This window comes from Eimeria maxima, genomic scaffold (genome assembly GCF_000499605.1).
Source record: "Eimeria maxima Weybridge genomic scaffold, Emw_scaff79, whole genome shotgun sequence".
NCBI classification, from domain to species: Eukaryota; Apicomplexa; class Conoidasida; order Eucoccidiorida; family Eimeriidae; genus Eimeria; species Eimeria maxima.
The window spans coordinates 2662-17898 of NW_013566766.1; the positions used below are offsets into that span (position 1 = coordinate 2662).

The 15237-nt window shown below is 49.8% G+C and overlaps 2 protein-coding genes across 2 annotated transcripts; both read right to left on the bottom strand.

Moving 5' to 3' along the window:
- Positions 1-993: 993 nt before the first annotated feature.
- Positions 994-3683, bottom strand: EMWEY_00011280 (alpha-galactosidase A, putative; the record flags this gene model as incomplete). The annotated part of the gene is made up of 8 exons (XM_013482813.1): positions 994-1042; positions 1312-1615; positions 1916-1975; positions 2268-2328; positions 2504-2780; positions 2992-3101; positions 3311-3368; positions 3565-3683. 8 exons carry the CDS (start codon positions 3681-3683, stop codon positions 994-996), a joined length of 1038 nt encoding a protein of 345 aa, XP_013338267.1.
- Positions 3684-5288: 1605 nt separating this feature from the next.
- On the bottom strand, positions 5289-11765 carry EMWEY_00011290 (SNF2 family helicase, putative; the record flags this gene model as incomplete). Its single annotated transcript, XM_013482814.1, has 11 exons — positions 5289-5463; positions 5753-5873; positions 6042-6120; positions 6463-6582; positions 6793-7075; positions 7232-7320; positions 7649-7795; positions 8177-8280; positions 8607-9433; positions 9780-10213; positions 10716-11765. The coding sequence occupies 11 exons, from the start codon at positions 11763-11765 to the stop codon at positions 5289-5291; spliced, it is 3429 nt and encodes a 1142-aa protein (XP_013338268.1).
- Positions 11766-15237: the final 3472 nt, after the last annotated feature.

Below are 15237 nucleotides of genomic sequence, written 5' to 3' on the forward strand. Positions count from 1 at the left end.
TAAGAGAGAGGGACACAAGGAGAAAGGTAATGGCTGTTGTGTCCTCGTACTGGGGCTGCATGCATGCAGTTTAACTTCATTAGACATATTTCCCCTTGCCTACAGCCTCTTATGAGGCTGTATAAGGAATAGCAAGGGTTTAGGGTTTAGGGTTTAGGGTTTAGTGTGCATGGGATTTGAGCGGTTTTTCTTGGAGGTCCCTCCTTCTCTGTCTCCTTACGAGGAGGGCCCTCCAGAAGGCAAGCAGGGAGAGGCACAATAGTACCAATAAGCCACTAATCAGTACCCACACCCCTCCCCTGCTGCTGTTGCTGCTGCTGCTGCGGGTTTTTGCCCAGTGTTTAGCTTGCTGCAGCTGATGGCCAGCAGGAAGGGGAGCAAGGTTTATCTCTACTTGTTGTGTTAATGGTTGGTGGTGATGGTGGTAGTAGTAGTGGGGTTGTTCTTTTGTAGGAGTAGAGTGTGTTTGCTGCAGCGCAGCATCTGTTGCTGTTGCTGCTGCTGCTGTTCCTGCTGCTGCTGTTCCTGCTGCAGTTCCTGCTGCAGTTCCTGCTGCTGTTCCTGCTGCAGTTGGCTCATCATTGTCCCCCCACAGCACTGATGATATCATCAGGGGCAATAGAGTATCTAGGGTACTAGTAAAGAAGGAGAAAAAAGCATTAGTGTCTCCTTCTGTCTCTGTGTCTAAGGAACCAAAAGGAGACAGATGGTGTCTCCTTTTGTGTCTCCTTAAGTTATGCCTCTGATGCCCAACATGCCAATCTCCCTGCTGCAGCAGCAGCCTGCTACTGCCAGTAAACGAAGGGACTGTCCCCTCCCTGTGTATAAGAGACACCTTTACCGTCTTGGGATCGTCTCTTAAACCGATCCCAAAGAGACTCAGAGGATCCTCCAACACACGTGCCTCCTGTGCCTCACCCCTGCATATAAATAAATAAATAAATAAATAAATACGTATGCATATGCACACTAATAGATAACCCAACAAGCAAACTACAACAACATGTTGGCATAGCAAGCAACGGAGTTGTCCAGAGAAAGTCTCCATACAACGCAAAACCCTAAACCCTAAACCCTAAACCCTAATGCGCCTGCACGCCTCCCTTAGTACCCCTTATCCAACAAAACCTAAGGATTGTTGTGTTTTGTTGTGTGGTGTAGAGACACTAGACACACTAGGAGATGGCCTGTAGCCAACTGTCTCTCTATTTGCTGTTCTGCTGCTGCTGCTGCTGCTGCTGCTGCTGCTGCTGCTGCCTTTCTTGCTCTCTCTGCTGCTAATAAAAAGGGACAGCTGCTTCTTTGACTCACAAGGGGTCTGCCATCTCTACAAGCATAAGAGCAGCAGCATCAGGAGGCAGAAGAAGGTTGTCTATCTGCTGCTGCTGCTGCTCTTGCTGCTGCTGGTGCTGGTGCTGGGAGGAGAGATGGGTCCAGGCCTGAGTGATTTTTGAGAGCGACTGTCCCTCCACCCCACACCACTGCAGCACTTGTGCTGCAGCAGCAGCAACAGACAGTTGCTGCTCCCCTCTGTTAAACAAACCCAGGAGACAGTCTCCATCAGCTTGCTGCCGAGTCAATACCTCTAAACCTCCGTCTCCTCTGTTGCTTTTTACTGAGGCAGAGAAGGGAACACAACCGCAACGAGAGAGAGTAACATATAAGGAGACAGATAAGGGGACAGATAAAGATATAGATAAGGAGACACAAAAGGAGACAGGCAAGGAGACAAACAAACAAATTAATGCAAGCATTAACACAACCGATAGCCGGGTGTCAACAAACATACTCAAGAAGAAAAAGGAGACAAAAAGGAGACTCTTATAAGAGTTCGTCAATAAAGGGGGAGAGCAGGCACCAAGAAAGAGACAAATACATTGCCTACAACCAATAAAAAGAAACAGGAGACACTAACCTCTAGCCTCTTGGGGATCAGATACTGCAGCAAGCCACACCGGATCTTCTATCAACTCCGCTGCAAGACGCACAAACGAAGCTAAACCCTAAACCCTAAACCCTAGATACTCAGCTAACACAGCGATAGCTCTTCTTCCATGCTAAGTGCAACTAGCATATAGAGAGGTGGAGAGACAGCACAACAAAGACAACAGTCCTTTGTGTCTCCCCTTTGTTGTCCATCCCCTCGGGGAGACACAAGAAAGTAGGGGGCCCCTTAGATCGTGTTATGGCCGTTGTGGCTACCAGTCAGATACACTGCAGCACAGCAGCTCCTGCGTGGTGTACGTACGCCGCAGCCAGTAGCCCACCTTGCTGCAAGAAGTCGTCAAAGGAAGAGACCCTCATAGTCACATGTCTGCCGAGTAATGCCTATAAAGAACAGCAAAGAGGGACAACCTTTTATGGTGATGCAGGTGGGACAAGAATGAAAGGAAGTAGGAGGAGAGTAGCATTATTCCTATCTCCTATCTGTTCTATTGGTGATAGCTACAGGGAGGTAGGCGCAAAGGGAGGAAGGAAAGCGCAGGGCGTGCGGAGGCCGTACAGCTGAGGCGAGTCGCCTCTCTCTCTTAGCTACACCAGAGGAAATATCCAACTCCAGCTTGTGGTGATCGGATCCCTCGCCATGGTGAAGGTCATTAGAAGCACCAACTGCCTTTTCTTTTTCCTCTCTTACGACTTGCAGATGCACATTAGAGCCGCCAGCTGCATGCGCAGAAGACTCTCTGTGGCTCCCGTGGCTACCGTGGCTCCCGTGGATCCTCTCGCTTTCTTCCCACTCGGAACACAATTGACCCAATTCTTCTGCAGCTACGTGTTTACTGCAGAAGAGTAGCAACAACACAAACAGCAGCAGCAGCACCAGGTGGTTGGTCATGGGGTCAGGCAGCATAAGATCCCCACAGTCAGGCAGAACCCTCTTAACTGCACCCCTCGCCCTTTTGCATGCACAATAACGCTAAGGCCTACAGACTAAACAACAAATCCTAAATACTAATCTACTCCTCATTTACGCACATATCTGGACTGTACCGGGACCAGGAACAGAAGAGCAGCAGTGACGGGGCGGAGGTCTTTGCTGCTTCTGCCCACATGGCGAACTCCTCAGCGGCTTCTTCCCGGGTTCGAGAGCACGAATTGAGCTGAGGGCAGAACAGAGGATCGACAGCAACTGCAAGCACAGTTTCTAAGATAGAGGAAAAAGAAAAGAATGCTGTTCCTTTCTGGCCGCCTTAAAACCAGACAGAGTGCTCCCAAACAGCAGCAGGTTACTGTATCAGCAAACTACTGCAGCAAAGAGCGGCAACCAGCTTCCGCAGAACAAAATGAGAACAATTAGCTGGAGACGTACCTTAACGAAGTCTACTCCCCATTGCGCCGCCTCCTCTAAAAACTCAGAAGCAGTAAGCCTGAAGAGCAAATAGATGCATACACACTTGACAACACCAAAAGGGGTATATAGATGTTAATATGTAGCATATGAAGCGGGAACGGGTCTAACTCCTTTTCTACTATAAACAAAACCCTGAAGGCAGGCATTGCCAAAGCTCAACAGACATATAAGAGGAGCAGAACTAGTAGTGCTGCGGAGGCTGCAGCCCTTACCCGTCGGGTGAAGGTTGGAGTTCAGGGCAGTCTTCTGAGGATACGGTAAGTCCTAATCCAAAGAGAACCCCTTTCGTACTTGCAAACTGAGCAATAGATTGAACGCTGTTAGGAAACATGGCCTTATTGACTTTGCTTCGCCTTCGTTGTAGGGTTGCTTCCGGTTCCATTCCTTCGTTTTCCCCTGATGAAGGGCGGGCAGCTGGCACATGCTGGTTGCCTTCAAGCCAACAGTTCTCCACTGCAAAGTGGTGCATGCCATGCCTATGAGCGGAAGAGGAAGACACTACATTTAGTGCTTCCATGAGGGCCTGTTCGTCCCAGTCGTTGGTTCTGCATCTTCCCTCTGAGGCAAACAGACGCGCACAGCAGACGGGGGCCAAAACGTCTCTTTTCAACAAAAATGTGCTGAAACCTAGCAACAAAATGTCCTTTAAATTGACATTGTTGCATCTCCTCGCCGAAACTCCTCAGCTTCGTGTGGTGAGCATCCTGCTGTTTTCCGAAGTTCAACGTCGAAACAGAAGATTAACTCACCTGTCCATGGAGAAATTAGCCATCCAGCTAGTTTTCTGTTCTCTTTTGTATGTGGCATGTCTACGTGAAGGCTGTGGAAACTTTTGAAAGCAGTAAAAATTGGTATTTGGGGGTGGTCCGCCTCATCCTGAGAAGTATGGACCACCGGCCCCCCGGTGAGTTCCTCCAGAGGAAATTGAAGGGATCCTTCCTCATGAAAGGATATTTCAAAGGGGCTCTCAATTTCTGATGATATTTCTAAAGGTATTAGGAAAAGTATAATAGAACACGCAACTGGCGCCAGACGACAAACCAGTCGCGTGGGAAACATGAATTGGAAGCTGATGGCGGGCATGGGAAAGAAAGCCAGGAACAGCAGATGCAACTGTCTGGTCTTCCCTGTTTTTAAAATATCATAAAATCAACTATTCGCGAAAAAAAAGAAATTAAAGGCAGTTTGGACTCGGAAGACGCAAGAAAGCAACTTGCAGACACTCTGAATGTGCAGAACCCAGTTCAGGTTTCACGAGGGGGTTGGCTGAAGGCCAAGAGACCCTCTTCGTCTTGCTTTTCCGTCTTGTCTCACAACTGACCTTCCTTGCGTCGTCACCGACAAACGACGTAGGAGTTAATAAGATTATTAAAACGACATTTATTTCTCTCATTATTCTTTTCGCTCCCTCGAACTCTCCCTTTGATGGGCTTCCCCGCAGGGAGCAAGCGGCCCAGTTAGCGAAGGTCCTCCAGAAATTGGGTGACTGGAGATAAACTATAACATACATGCGTCTACAGCAAATAATATTTCTGCACGTTCTTGCATCTCGAATATGATGGTCTACTTCGTTTAAATATGGGCTTCCAGCTATTCTACCTGCCTCACTAAAGTACACATTGGGTCCTACAACCCTATCAAGCATCGCACTGGTCAGCGTGCAGAAGATACCGTGCTCAAAAACCCAAGAGGTGCATAATAAGTCACTGAATCATTATAAGTGAATCGTAACAATAATATTGTGGATCCTTTTATACGAACAATGATATCTGGACTCCTGTGAATATAACAGCAAAAAACCTACATGATGTCCAGCCTTCAGAAGTGCAACATAAGAAGTTTATCACGCTCTTCGCGCGCCGTAATATTACAATATACAATTTTAAATAGTGGCAAAAGTAAATAATAAGTCATCAAATCCTAAGAAAGAGTTTAATCAACCCCCAAGATTGCAACTACCACTCAAGACGGGGGGTCGTTTAAATGTCGTCCGCAATGCACCTGTCGTTGTGAACTTGCGGAGCAAAAAACAAGAGAAAACGGAGACATCAGCAACAACACAGCTCTTAAAACGAGCGGCTGTGAGGCGAGGCAGCGTGAGTTCGGACTCGCTGCATATATAATATATACTAATATTATACATGAATATATAATATACTTATTATATATACATTCCAAATATATATTACGTGCAATGAGCATGCATTGAATATATTGCATCAGCATTAACTGTGGCAACTTATAGGCCCCCACAGCCAGGCCCAAGGAGGCGCCAAAGACATTCATTGCCCGATGGCGTGGGCCCCCCCTTTATTTATGACTCTATTGACGGGTCTGCCTACGCCGAACGGCGTCAACACCTAATATACAACCTCCGTGGCCCAGGCAGCAGGAGCCCACTGTAACAGCATGCAGTTCGATCTTGCGATCTGGAGGCTTCCCGTCAGGAGATCTTCGGCGGCGGTGGACTCAGGCGCAGCAGAGGTTCCTCGCCCTCTATGCCTCCGGCTTCCAGCGAATCCTGTAGCAAGAATGAAGCACAAAGCATCACCCTTTAAATCCCCTATATTCGTTCCTGTTGCAGCAAATGCCGGGGCGAGAGGCAATGAAAGCAAACTGTGGTATACGGAGTGAGAATGAAGACTAAAAGCAGGAGAGAGGAACAAAGCCCTAAAATCCAACAAGAGACCCACGCGTAAAATTGCAGCCTGGAGAACCTCCGAATTCCCCCCAAAAGCGCTGTCGAGGTCTAGCTTCCGCTGGCAACACTGAAGAAAAACCAAGAAGACAGAAGACAAAGAAGACCCGACATTAGATCAATACATCACTGCTAAGCATGACGTCTACGCGCTGATAACATTTCTGCGTCGACCATCTTTCTGTCTAGGCTCGGATTTACTGCAGACACCAAAATTGTGGCTATGTGGAAGGCGAGAGAGAGCAGCACAACACAGGTGTTACCCTCCCCAGTGAATACATCTTCTAAGCATTCACGGCAGCAACAGACAGATGGGAAAAGTGTCCCCTTCAGCAGTAGCAGCCGCAGCTCCAACAGGTGCATGGACAAGATGCAAATGCAGCAGCTGCTGCAAGAACAGTCAATAATGTACCTTTAGAATTGACTCCTCTACTGTGCCGCGGCAACAAAGACGATACACCATCACATCGTGCGTCTGCCCAAGACGGTGTACACGGTCCTCTGCCTGTCGGTCGTTCTGTGGGTTCCAGTCCTATTGAATCCACGAAGCAAACAATACGCGCACAAACAAAGCAATAAGAGAACACGAAAGACCCAACCGTTAAAACAGAAAACCACCACCAAACACCACCTCAACTGTCTGTGGATGATAATATTTGATATTATGCACTGCCTTCAAACTTCAATTCTAAACAAATAATGAATACTACTTTTAATTCTCCGTCTGTCCCCCTCTGCCCACCTGGTCTAGGAGGATAACTGTTCGGGCGGCTGTGAGGTTGAGACCTTGCCCTCCGGCCTTTGTTGAGAGTAGGAAAGCGGTACATTCTCCTGTTTGGTTAAATCCATCCACCAACCGCTGCCGCTCCTCTACGACAGTAGAACCATCGAGGCGACAGAAACGGAGAGACGGCATATGCAGCTGCAAAGCCTCCTCCACCACATCCAGGAATGTTGTAAACTGACTAAACACCAATACCTTCTCCCCCCGACTCTGCACTTCCTTTAGCAATTCAAACGCCTTTCTGCACACGCATAGCACACGCACAACCAACTCTGGTGAGTGCACACCCACACAGTTGCATGCGCGCCCGAATTGACTCTTGAGCACTCCATACACTGCACACAACACAGTCTGTTGACACAACAACAGTACAGAAACCGTTGCGCCGATTACCCACCTCAGTTTCGTGCTCTCGAGGAAAGCCTCAGCAGGCAAAGCCAAGTCGGACAGCTTCATGTCGCCCTGTTCAGCCAGCATACGAATCCCCTGCAAACAATACAGAAGCAAACACAAACAAATTAAACAAGCAAAACAAACGTAAAATAACCAAATAAAAAACAAGAGAATCTGCGCGCCAACAGTTTTTCCTGCGCTGCCACACTCTACTTTTGCAGCACACTCAGCCGTGTGTTCCACTGAATGTCAAATGAAGCGCAGAAGCACTTGAAAACGGTTGTTATATAACTTGGTAAAAGACCTGCTGATATTGTTGAGGCATTAGTTGGTAGCCTCGTCAGTAAAGGTGCCGTTGATTAGGCACTAACAATAATGCCACTGGAACATATTCCTATACTCGAGTACTGCAACATATTACTGTGAAAATATGAAGTGCTGTTTGCGATGTGGCGAGTATCACTTGATGTATTTCGTAGTCACTCCACTTGTCGAACTCTGCACGAATCTTCTCGATCGGGTTTCCTTTGAAGCCGTCCACGTGATACGCGTAGTGTCGAGCCATGCGCTGTAAGTACACCGCAAGCTCACAATCACATCAAATACACTGCAGCACTAGACCCAAGGGGACAGACAAGGAAAAAGGGAAAGAGGAAGGGAAAGAAAGAAAAGGACCAAGTGAAAGAACTAAAGACTCAGAATGAGACACGTGCAAACAAACGAAGACAGACAGAAACAGAGATGCACGTAAAAACAAAGAGAACGAGGCAAAAGAGTCGATGAAAAAAGCAAAAACAGCCGCACGTGAGGAGAAAGGCCGACCAAGAACCAAACGACAAGTGGAAATCCCAAGCCCAACGAAATTAAATAACAGAACATAATTTAATTCTTGACACGCGAGATAAACTGCCAGACGAACAGCAAGGTTAAGCATCTGTACAGCACTTACGTCTTTCTGCTCCGCAGTGTATCGACTCTGCATGAGAAGCGAGTGGTTGCAAATTCGACGCAGACGGAAGAGCAAACTGCTGACAAACCGCTTGCCCCCTACCTCTGAACACAAAGACATGTGCTTTCTTGCTTAGCCCTAAACAGCAAATAGCTGTTAAGAGCCTCACCACCACGAAGAGGAATGCAGAAGACCAGAAACTACAGGGGCTAGATAGGCAAGAAAACCCAAAACCAAATTGAGAGAGAGCGGGAAGGAAACACTCAGAGTCCACCGACACCTCTGATCTCTACCCTCTGCAACCCTTCAAAGAAGCAAAATACGTATACGTAGAGGGTGCAATGCAGCAGCAGATGCACAGGCAGGTAACTAATACCGAGAGCAACAACGGAAGCATAAGAGTAGTAACAGTAGATAGTGTGGGAGGTACCACTGCCGTCTTTTGATTCCTTGGCTTCCTTGCCACTCGCTTGCGTGCCGTCCCCAACAGCGGAACTTTTGGATGCTGCTGCACCACTGCTGCTGCTGCTGTTACTGGTGCTGGCGTCTTGGGTATCGTCTTCGTTGGGTGCGAATGCGTGTGTAAGTCTTCGGAGTGAGAGGGCCAGGTCGGACTGATGCCGCCTCACCTCTGCCAAGTAGAGGGTCTTCTGAGAGCCATCGAGTTCACAGCGGAGGACTACATTTGTTTTCTTGGGCAGTTCCTGCATCACTTCGCTCTTTAGACGTCTCAGAATAAAAGGAGATAAAACCCGTTGCAAACAAGTCACGTCAGCAGGCAGTTCGCCTTCTGCTGCACCATCGGAACCCTTCGTAACCAAAGAGTCGAAGGCACGACTCAAAAACCCCTTTGATTCCCAACCATCTAGTGATGCCCCCTTTTGCTCCTCGGAGGAGCTGTTGTTGCCGTTGCTGCTGCTGCTCTGGTTGTTGTTGCTGCTGCTGCCGCCATTGGTGCTGCTGCTCTGGTTGGTGTCGCTGTTCCCGTTGGTGCTACTGTTGCTGTTCGAGGAGCTGGTCGTGGTGTCAGGTTCTGCTGTATTCGTACTGACGCCTTTGGGTTGCTGTTGCGATTCTCCCTGCTGTTGCTTCTGCTTCTCTGTTTTGACTTGTGTTTTCAGTTTACAAACCCGCTGTCTCTGTGCCTGTCTTTCAAATGCAGTGAGAGCCAAGTCCAACGACTCGGCATCGAATACCGCTGGCATCAAAAACAGGAGTAAATTTCTCAGTTCCCCCGTTCGGTTTTGAATAGGCGAGCTGAACATACACACGAAACAGCGCTTAATCAGTAAGAGGGCACAGACACAAAAAAACACTGTCAAGAGAAACAGCAAAACCATCGACGAAACCTCCCCTCTGCTAAGAGGGAGAGTGGAGGCTAACACCACCTCGACAGGAATCCCGACTTCAGCACAAAAAGGTGGATAGTGTTTACTGTAGTGAGTGTAGTGTTGACGGCTTAGTGTGTACCGTGGCACTGTTCGTGCAGGCATGGTTCGTGTTCGTCGTGCTTCAGTGTGTGTGCTGCTGCTGTATACGTCATGTTTCGCCTGTCAAGTAATATTCAATATTGCACTGGCTGTTTGCATGTGTTGCTGTGTACCCAGTGAGCAGGATGCGCCGTTCGCATTTGGCCACTTTATTGATGTTTCTGTAGACTTGGGAATCTTTGTTTTTGAGAGCGTGGGCCTCGTCGACGACGAGGTAGGCGAAGGGGCGGAGTTGGCGCAAGTATTGCAAGTCCCATTTGTTGGAGAGGGAGTTGACAGACGCGACCAGAACTCGGAAGGGATTTGCTGACTGCAGCGACTCTATACACTGCAAGGCCAGAGTTCGCCGCTCCGCCTGCTTCCCTGCATACTTCACAACCCGCCCTGCAAGATGGGGCGCCCACATCTCCAACTCCCGTACCCAGTTGTCCACCAAAGAGGCCGGTGCGGCCACCAACGTCGGAGTGGACAGCAACCCGCTAGAATACGCGTAGTTGAAAAATACGCACGTCTGAGCTGTCTTTCCCTGACCACCAACACACAAAAGCTGCCATACCAACCCAAATTAAACTCCACAAAACAGCACACAAGACAATACAGCAGAACGTCCATGCAGCAGCACGACAAAACATAAAACACAAGCAAATTCAACGAACCAGATGGCAGAAAGCTCGTCCGAGAGAGCCTTTCACTACTGAAAATGCGAAGTGACGAGAAGCAATTCCAATAAAAGCATCCAAAGTAACACCCGTGGTGAATACAACAACTTTCCTCCTCCTGCATGTTTCAACGGGCGCTGCCCTTGAGCCTGGTGTCACTACTTCACAGGCTTCTACACAATCTGGCAAAAGAGGTGTCACGCGGGTCGGTTTGCTGGTTCGGTTCCTTCCGTGTACGTTTCTCTACCTCCCTTTCCCTCCCTCAAGAGAACAAAGAAACAAGCAAACACGGAAGCGAACGAGCGAAGAAACACCAGGAAACACGCGAGCAAAGACAGCCATTGATGGAGGCAGATATGATGTTGTTGGAGTTAAGTTTTTCTGGCTCACAAGTCCCATTTCATCGGCTAGAATTCCGTTTCTGTTGGCTTTGTGGAGGGAGGCCAGCCAATGGACGCCGCACTTCTGGTAATCCTTTAGCCTCTCCCACCCGTCACCGCAGTGCTGCTGTAGCGACTGAGGGATGCCCATGGAAGTGCTGCAGTGGCATCGACCTGCACCGATCTGCTGCCTAACACGCTGCTTCCCCTCAGCTGTAGGACCCCCCAACTCCTCCACCAACGAATCCGTCATCGCCTCCGACTCCTGCAGGCACAGCTGCAAGGCATCCAGAGATGCTTCGTCGCTGTCCGATCCATCGCTCCCGCTGCTGCTGCTGCTGCTGCTGCTGTTCTTGCTGTTCCGAGCACCGCTACGCGCTCCACCCGATGGACAAGTGCCGCCCCCAGCTGCACCTGCAGCAGCTGCAGAGCCACCTTCACTGTCGCTACTTGTCGAGCACAACGCTCCAATCCCTCCCCTTAACAGCTTACGCCGCTTCTGAGTTGACTCCCCAGAAGTAGGCAACATCGATACTGAGGCAGGGCTCCGCTGCTGTTTCCCTGTTGCAGCCGGCGTGGTACTGGTCTTGCTATTGCTGCTCTTGCCGCCGCTGCTGCTGCAACTCCCCCGGCTGAGACTCGACCCACTGAAGGGCCCGTTGTTGCTGCTGTTCCCAAAAGAGAGCCATCCTGATGGCCTCCCCCCTCCCCTATCGTGCAACGAGGCAAGTCGCACATCAGGTGTCGCCGCTTCAGAAACAGCAACAGCAGCAGGCCGTTGCTGCTGGCCTGCAGACGTTACGCTTGCTGGAGATGTGGCTGCTGCGGCATCTGTACAGTGCACCATACCCTGATCTGTTGGGCCAGTAGTGCGCTTCTCCATCGCTTCCGATGGGGCGCCGGGAGAGGCACTTCCTTGTTTAGTATCTGATGCCTCTGCTTTTTTTTCCTGTGTGTTCTTGGGTACTAAGGTCTGTTTAGAATCTGAGAGGGAAGAGGAGCCTTCGGTGGACTCCTGTCCATAGGCAAAACGCCCCCAGTCAATGCATTCCACAGGCATTTCCAATGTCACCAAAGACAAAGAGCAGAACTAAACCCGCTCCAATAGCACGCAGCAAAGCAAAACGCGCAAGATTACAGCAGCACAGCAGCAGCAGCGGGGAGACTGTACAAGGAATCCAGGGCCCCCACTCTCTGCTGCAGAATGCGCAGCCGTAAGCGACAGTCCACTCCAAATACTCTAGAGACCCGGCCTTAGACTCAAACGGCAAATTAAGCATGCCCTATCTCTCTCTTTAGTGTACAGACACCCGACGGGAACGGGATGCTTGCAGTCGTTGCGAGCGGGAATTGCTGCGGCAACAGGTCCCTTTGTACCCGCAACAGTGGATCTGCAGCGCAGTATGTTCAACGATTTAAAACACCAGCAGCAAACTGAATCCACCACCATCAGTCTCGATGGGGGCACGGTGGCGACAGAGCGTCGGCTGGCCGATCAGGAAACCACATCAGACAAGTCCTGGAGAGCCTCACGCAGTCTGGGGTGGGTGGGGGTTGGGGGTAAAGGAATGCGCAACAAAGCAACAGATAAGCAACAGCAAGGCACCAATCCGCCAAGACAGGAGTAAAGAAGTCAGCAGAGGAATGAGGGATGCTGTTCGGGCGCTAGTCGTGGGGAGAAAAGAGAGCTGCTGCAGTGTTGGGAGGTTGGAGGGCCTTGCCTCAGAAGCTGAGAGAGAGAGGCAGTAAGACGGAGAGCAGCAGTCAGTAGAGGCAATATTCAAAACGGGAAGGCCCTGCAGAAGCAGAGAGAGAAATGAAGGAGTGGGTCAGTCGGCTGTTCACGCAGGGGCCCCAAGGGCTGGAGCAGCAGTCGCCAGACGTGGGACTTGAGAGGCGTCTGCGAGGTCAATCGTCGGCGTTCATCGAGTAATTGATAATTGAAAATGTCTCTTGAGACGGTTAATCTACTCAAGTAAACCAACAACGCAGGCAACGCAAGCGCACCCCTCTCGAGAAGGGTGACATTGCAACGAGAAACTGCGGCGGACGGACTTCGTGCTAAACAGACACCGGAAGCACGCGGGTTTCTCCCGACGCTGTCATTATGTGGAATATCTTCAGTTGCAAGACATGCAGCATTTTGTTTATGTCGGTGTTTGTTGTTCTTACTTGCGTAGTGGACATTTTAATCATCTCCGCTATCATCTAACCTTTGAGGTGAGTATGTTCCTCTGTGGATTCCAACATAAGGGTGCCGAAATGCACCTACACCAATGGCCAAGACTTTGTTCACGGATTCTTTGGGGTGGCGAGGACCAGTGACCCTTCGTAGATGAGGGTATAGCGGCTTTGAAGCTCATGGGTACATCGCTATGTTCCCATGTTCTTGTTTGTGTTTAAGCTTACGCATATATGTTAAAGTTCCAGCGTGCACGACCTTGCCCTCATGTCTATGATCGCATGCTCATGTGATCATATTCATACTCTCATGTTTGTGTCCACATGCCCATGGATGGTTGTTCCTTGACAGGCCACGGTCAAGATGGAGTCTAGACCACTTAGATGTTGGGAGACAGCTCTCAAAGCATTTAGCGTTTTTCTCATGGGCCCTCAGTCAAGCCACTACAGGTGATATTTGTTGTCATTCGCTCACGTGCAGCAAAATGTGGCGGTAATAACCAGTGTGTGGTGAATATCCACACGCCTGGAGGAGGTCAGCATACACCCGAAAAAGTCAGTATACACGCAAATACTAGAAGGTAAATGCCACACCCAAACGGGAGAAATGAGGCAGCTGGTGCATGGCAAGTTCCTCCTGCTTCTGGCGCGGGGCGTTTATTGGGGATATACGAGAAAATGATCGTGTTATTAACGAGGCGTTTGGACGAATTTTTCAGTATATTTTGCAGGTTTTATCACCAACTCTTGCGTTGTCTTCTCCTCCTTGTTATCCATTCCTAAGCCGCCGAAGGACAAACGTTGCACCCTTCCACTCCTTGAACAGCAGAGGCGATGTTCATCTGCGCTGGTTCCTAGGTCATTTTGTGTTTTATCAGTGCACCTCATAGAGAAATTTTTCATGTAGTAGAGAGAATGAATCAAAATAAGCTGTATGCTCAAGTGCCTTTCTTGGATGGGCAAATGAGTAACTATCCAATCAGCAAGATGAAGTGCAAAATACACTCATGGAGAGCGGTCCCTACTGCTGCGTCTTGCAGAGATATGTTGAGCATTTCGAGCCGTCATTAGTCCAATAAGATGGGATGGGGATGCATTTATTTGACTGTGTGTGCCCATGCATCTTTCCTTGTCAGTCGAGTCATTTTCTTCTATTTATCAGTCAGGCGTGATGTAGTTCCCTCTCCACAAGGCCACGAACTCTGTCTGCTACGCAGTCGAGGGGGTCGTTGACAGCCTAGTGGAGCAATAAGGCGCATTCAGAAGGAGAGAGCGTCGTCTTTATCTGCTCCTTACTGCTCGAGAGAATAAATAAATGTGTAAATAAATATGTTGAAAAGCAACTCATACATAGTAAGCACCTCTATATACATGAACGTATGCAGCGCAAAGTCCGGTAGAAGAATTGTTTGAGGGCTGTGGCCAGATCAACAGACCGACTCGCCTTCAATTCGTGCCTGCTGCATATTCGACAATTAGCAGCGCAGGAGTCGGAGGCTGCGGTGTGTTAACCCGTGGGAAGTTTAAACCTCCTGGGGACCGTGAAACATAATGAACCCTCAACCCTTAGCATCCCCGAAGCAAGACAAACTAGCATGTCGGGGGTAAAGTTCCCATATGTCTAAGGCCGGTTGGCCGCCCGCAGAAATTGAGCAGTGGCAAAAATGTGTTGCCTGCCAAGAGAGAACGAGGCCAAAGAGCCCCTGTGGTTCATCCTGTGCAGAGCAGGACCAAGTGGGCTCTCCGCCATAGCCCTCCTCTCGCACGGACATGCCTAATTAGCTGAGAACAGTCTTCAAATCGCGAACCGCAGAGAACGACGGGGTGTTTCCCGTCGCTCAGTTGCATATTCCTCATTGGAGTGCAGGCGTTCCTCTGCGTAGTGCATTGCATGTGCTGGTATTGTGGGTGACGGTTCTCTGTGGCTGCGGCTATGGTGGTGGCGGTGCGAGGAGGAGCCGTAGACGCCCCGCATCCACCTACCTACCCCTCCCCATCCTTTGGCCTTGCTCCGGCTCCGTTTCTGTTTCCCCTCGCCGCTACATGAAGCGCCGTCGGTCTGCAGTACCCGCCCGCGTCTGGGGCTGCTAATGCTCGCCGCTGGCATTTCAGCAGACACGCCAACGCCTGGTGGGGGAATTCCGCGCACTGCCGGGACACCAGTGCTGCAGCAGACAGCTTGCACATGCGCATTACCCCTTAAACTCCTCTGGGAGCTCAAGTGCTTGTTGCAGAGGCGCACAAATAGATGTTTGCATACAAACGAAGAGAGATTGCTGCTAAAAGTGTTGTTCTTTGCTGCTTCCACCAAGCACCGGCATGCAGCTGCTGTTGGTCTAGGCCTCCGTAAC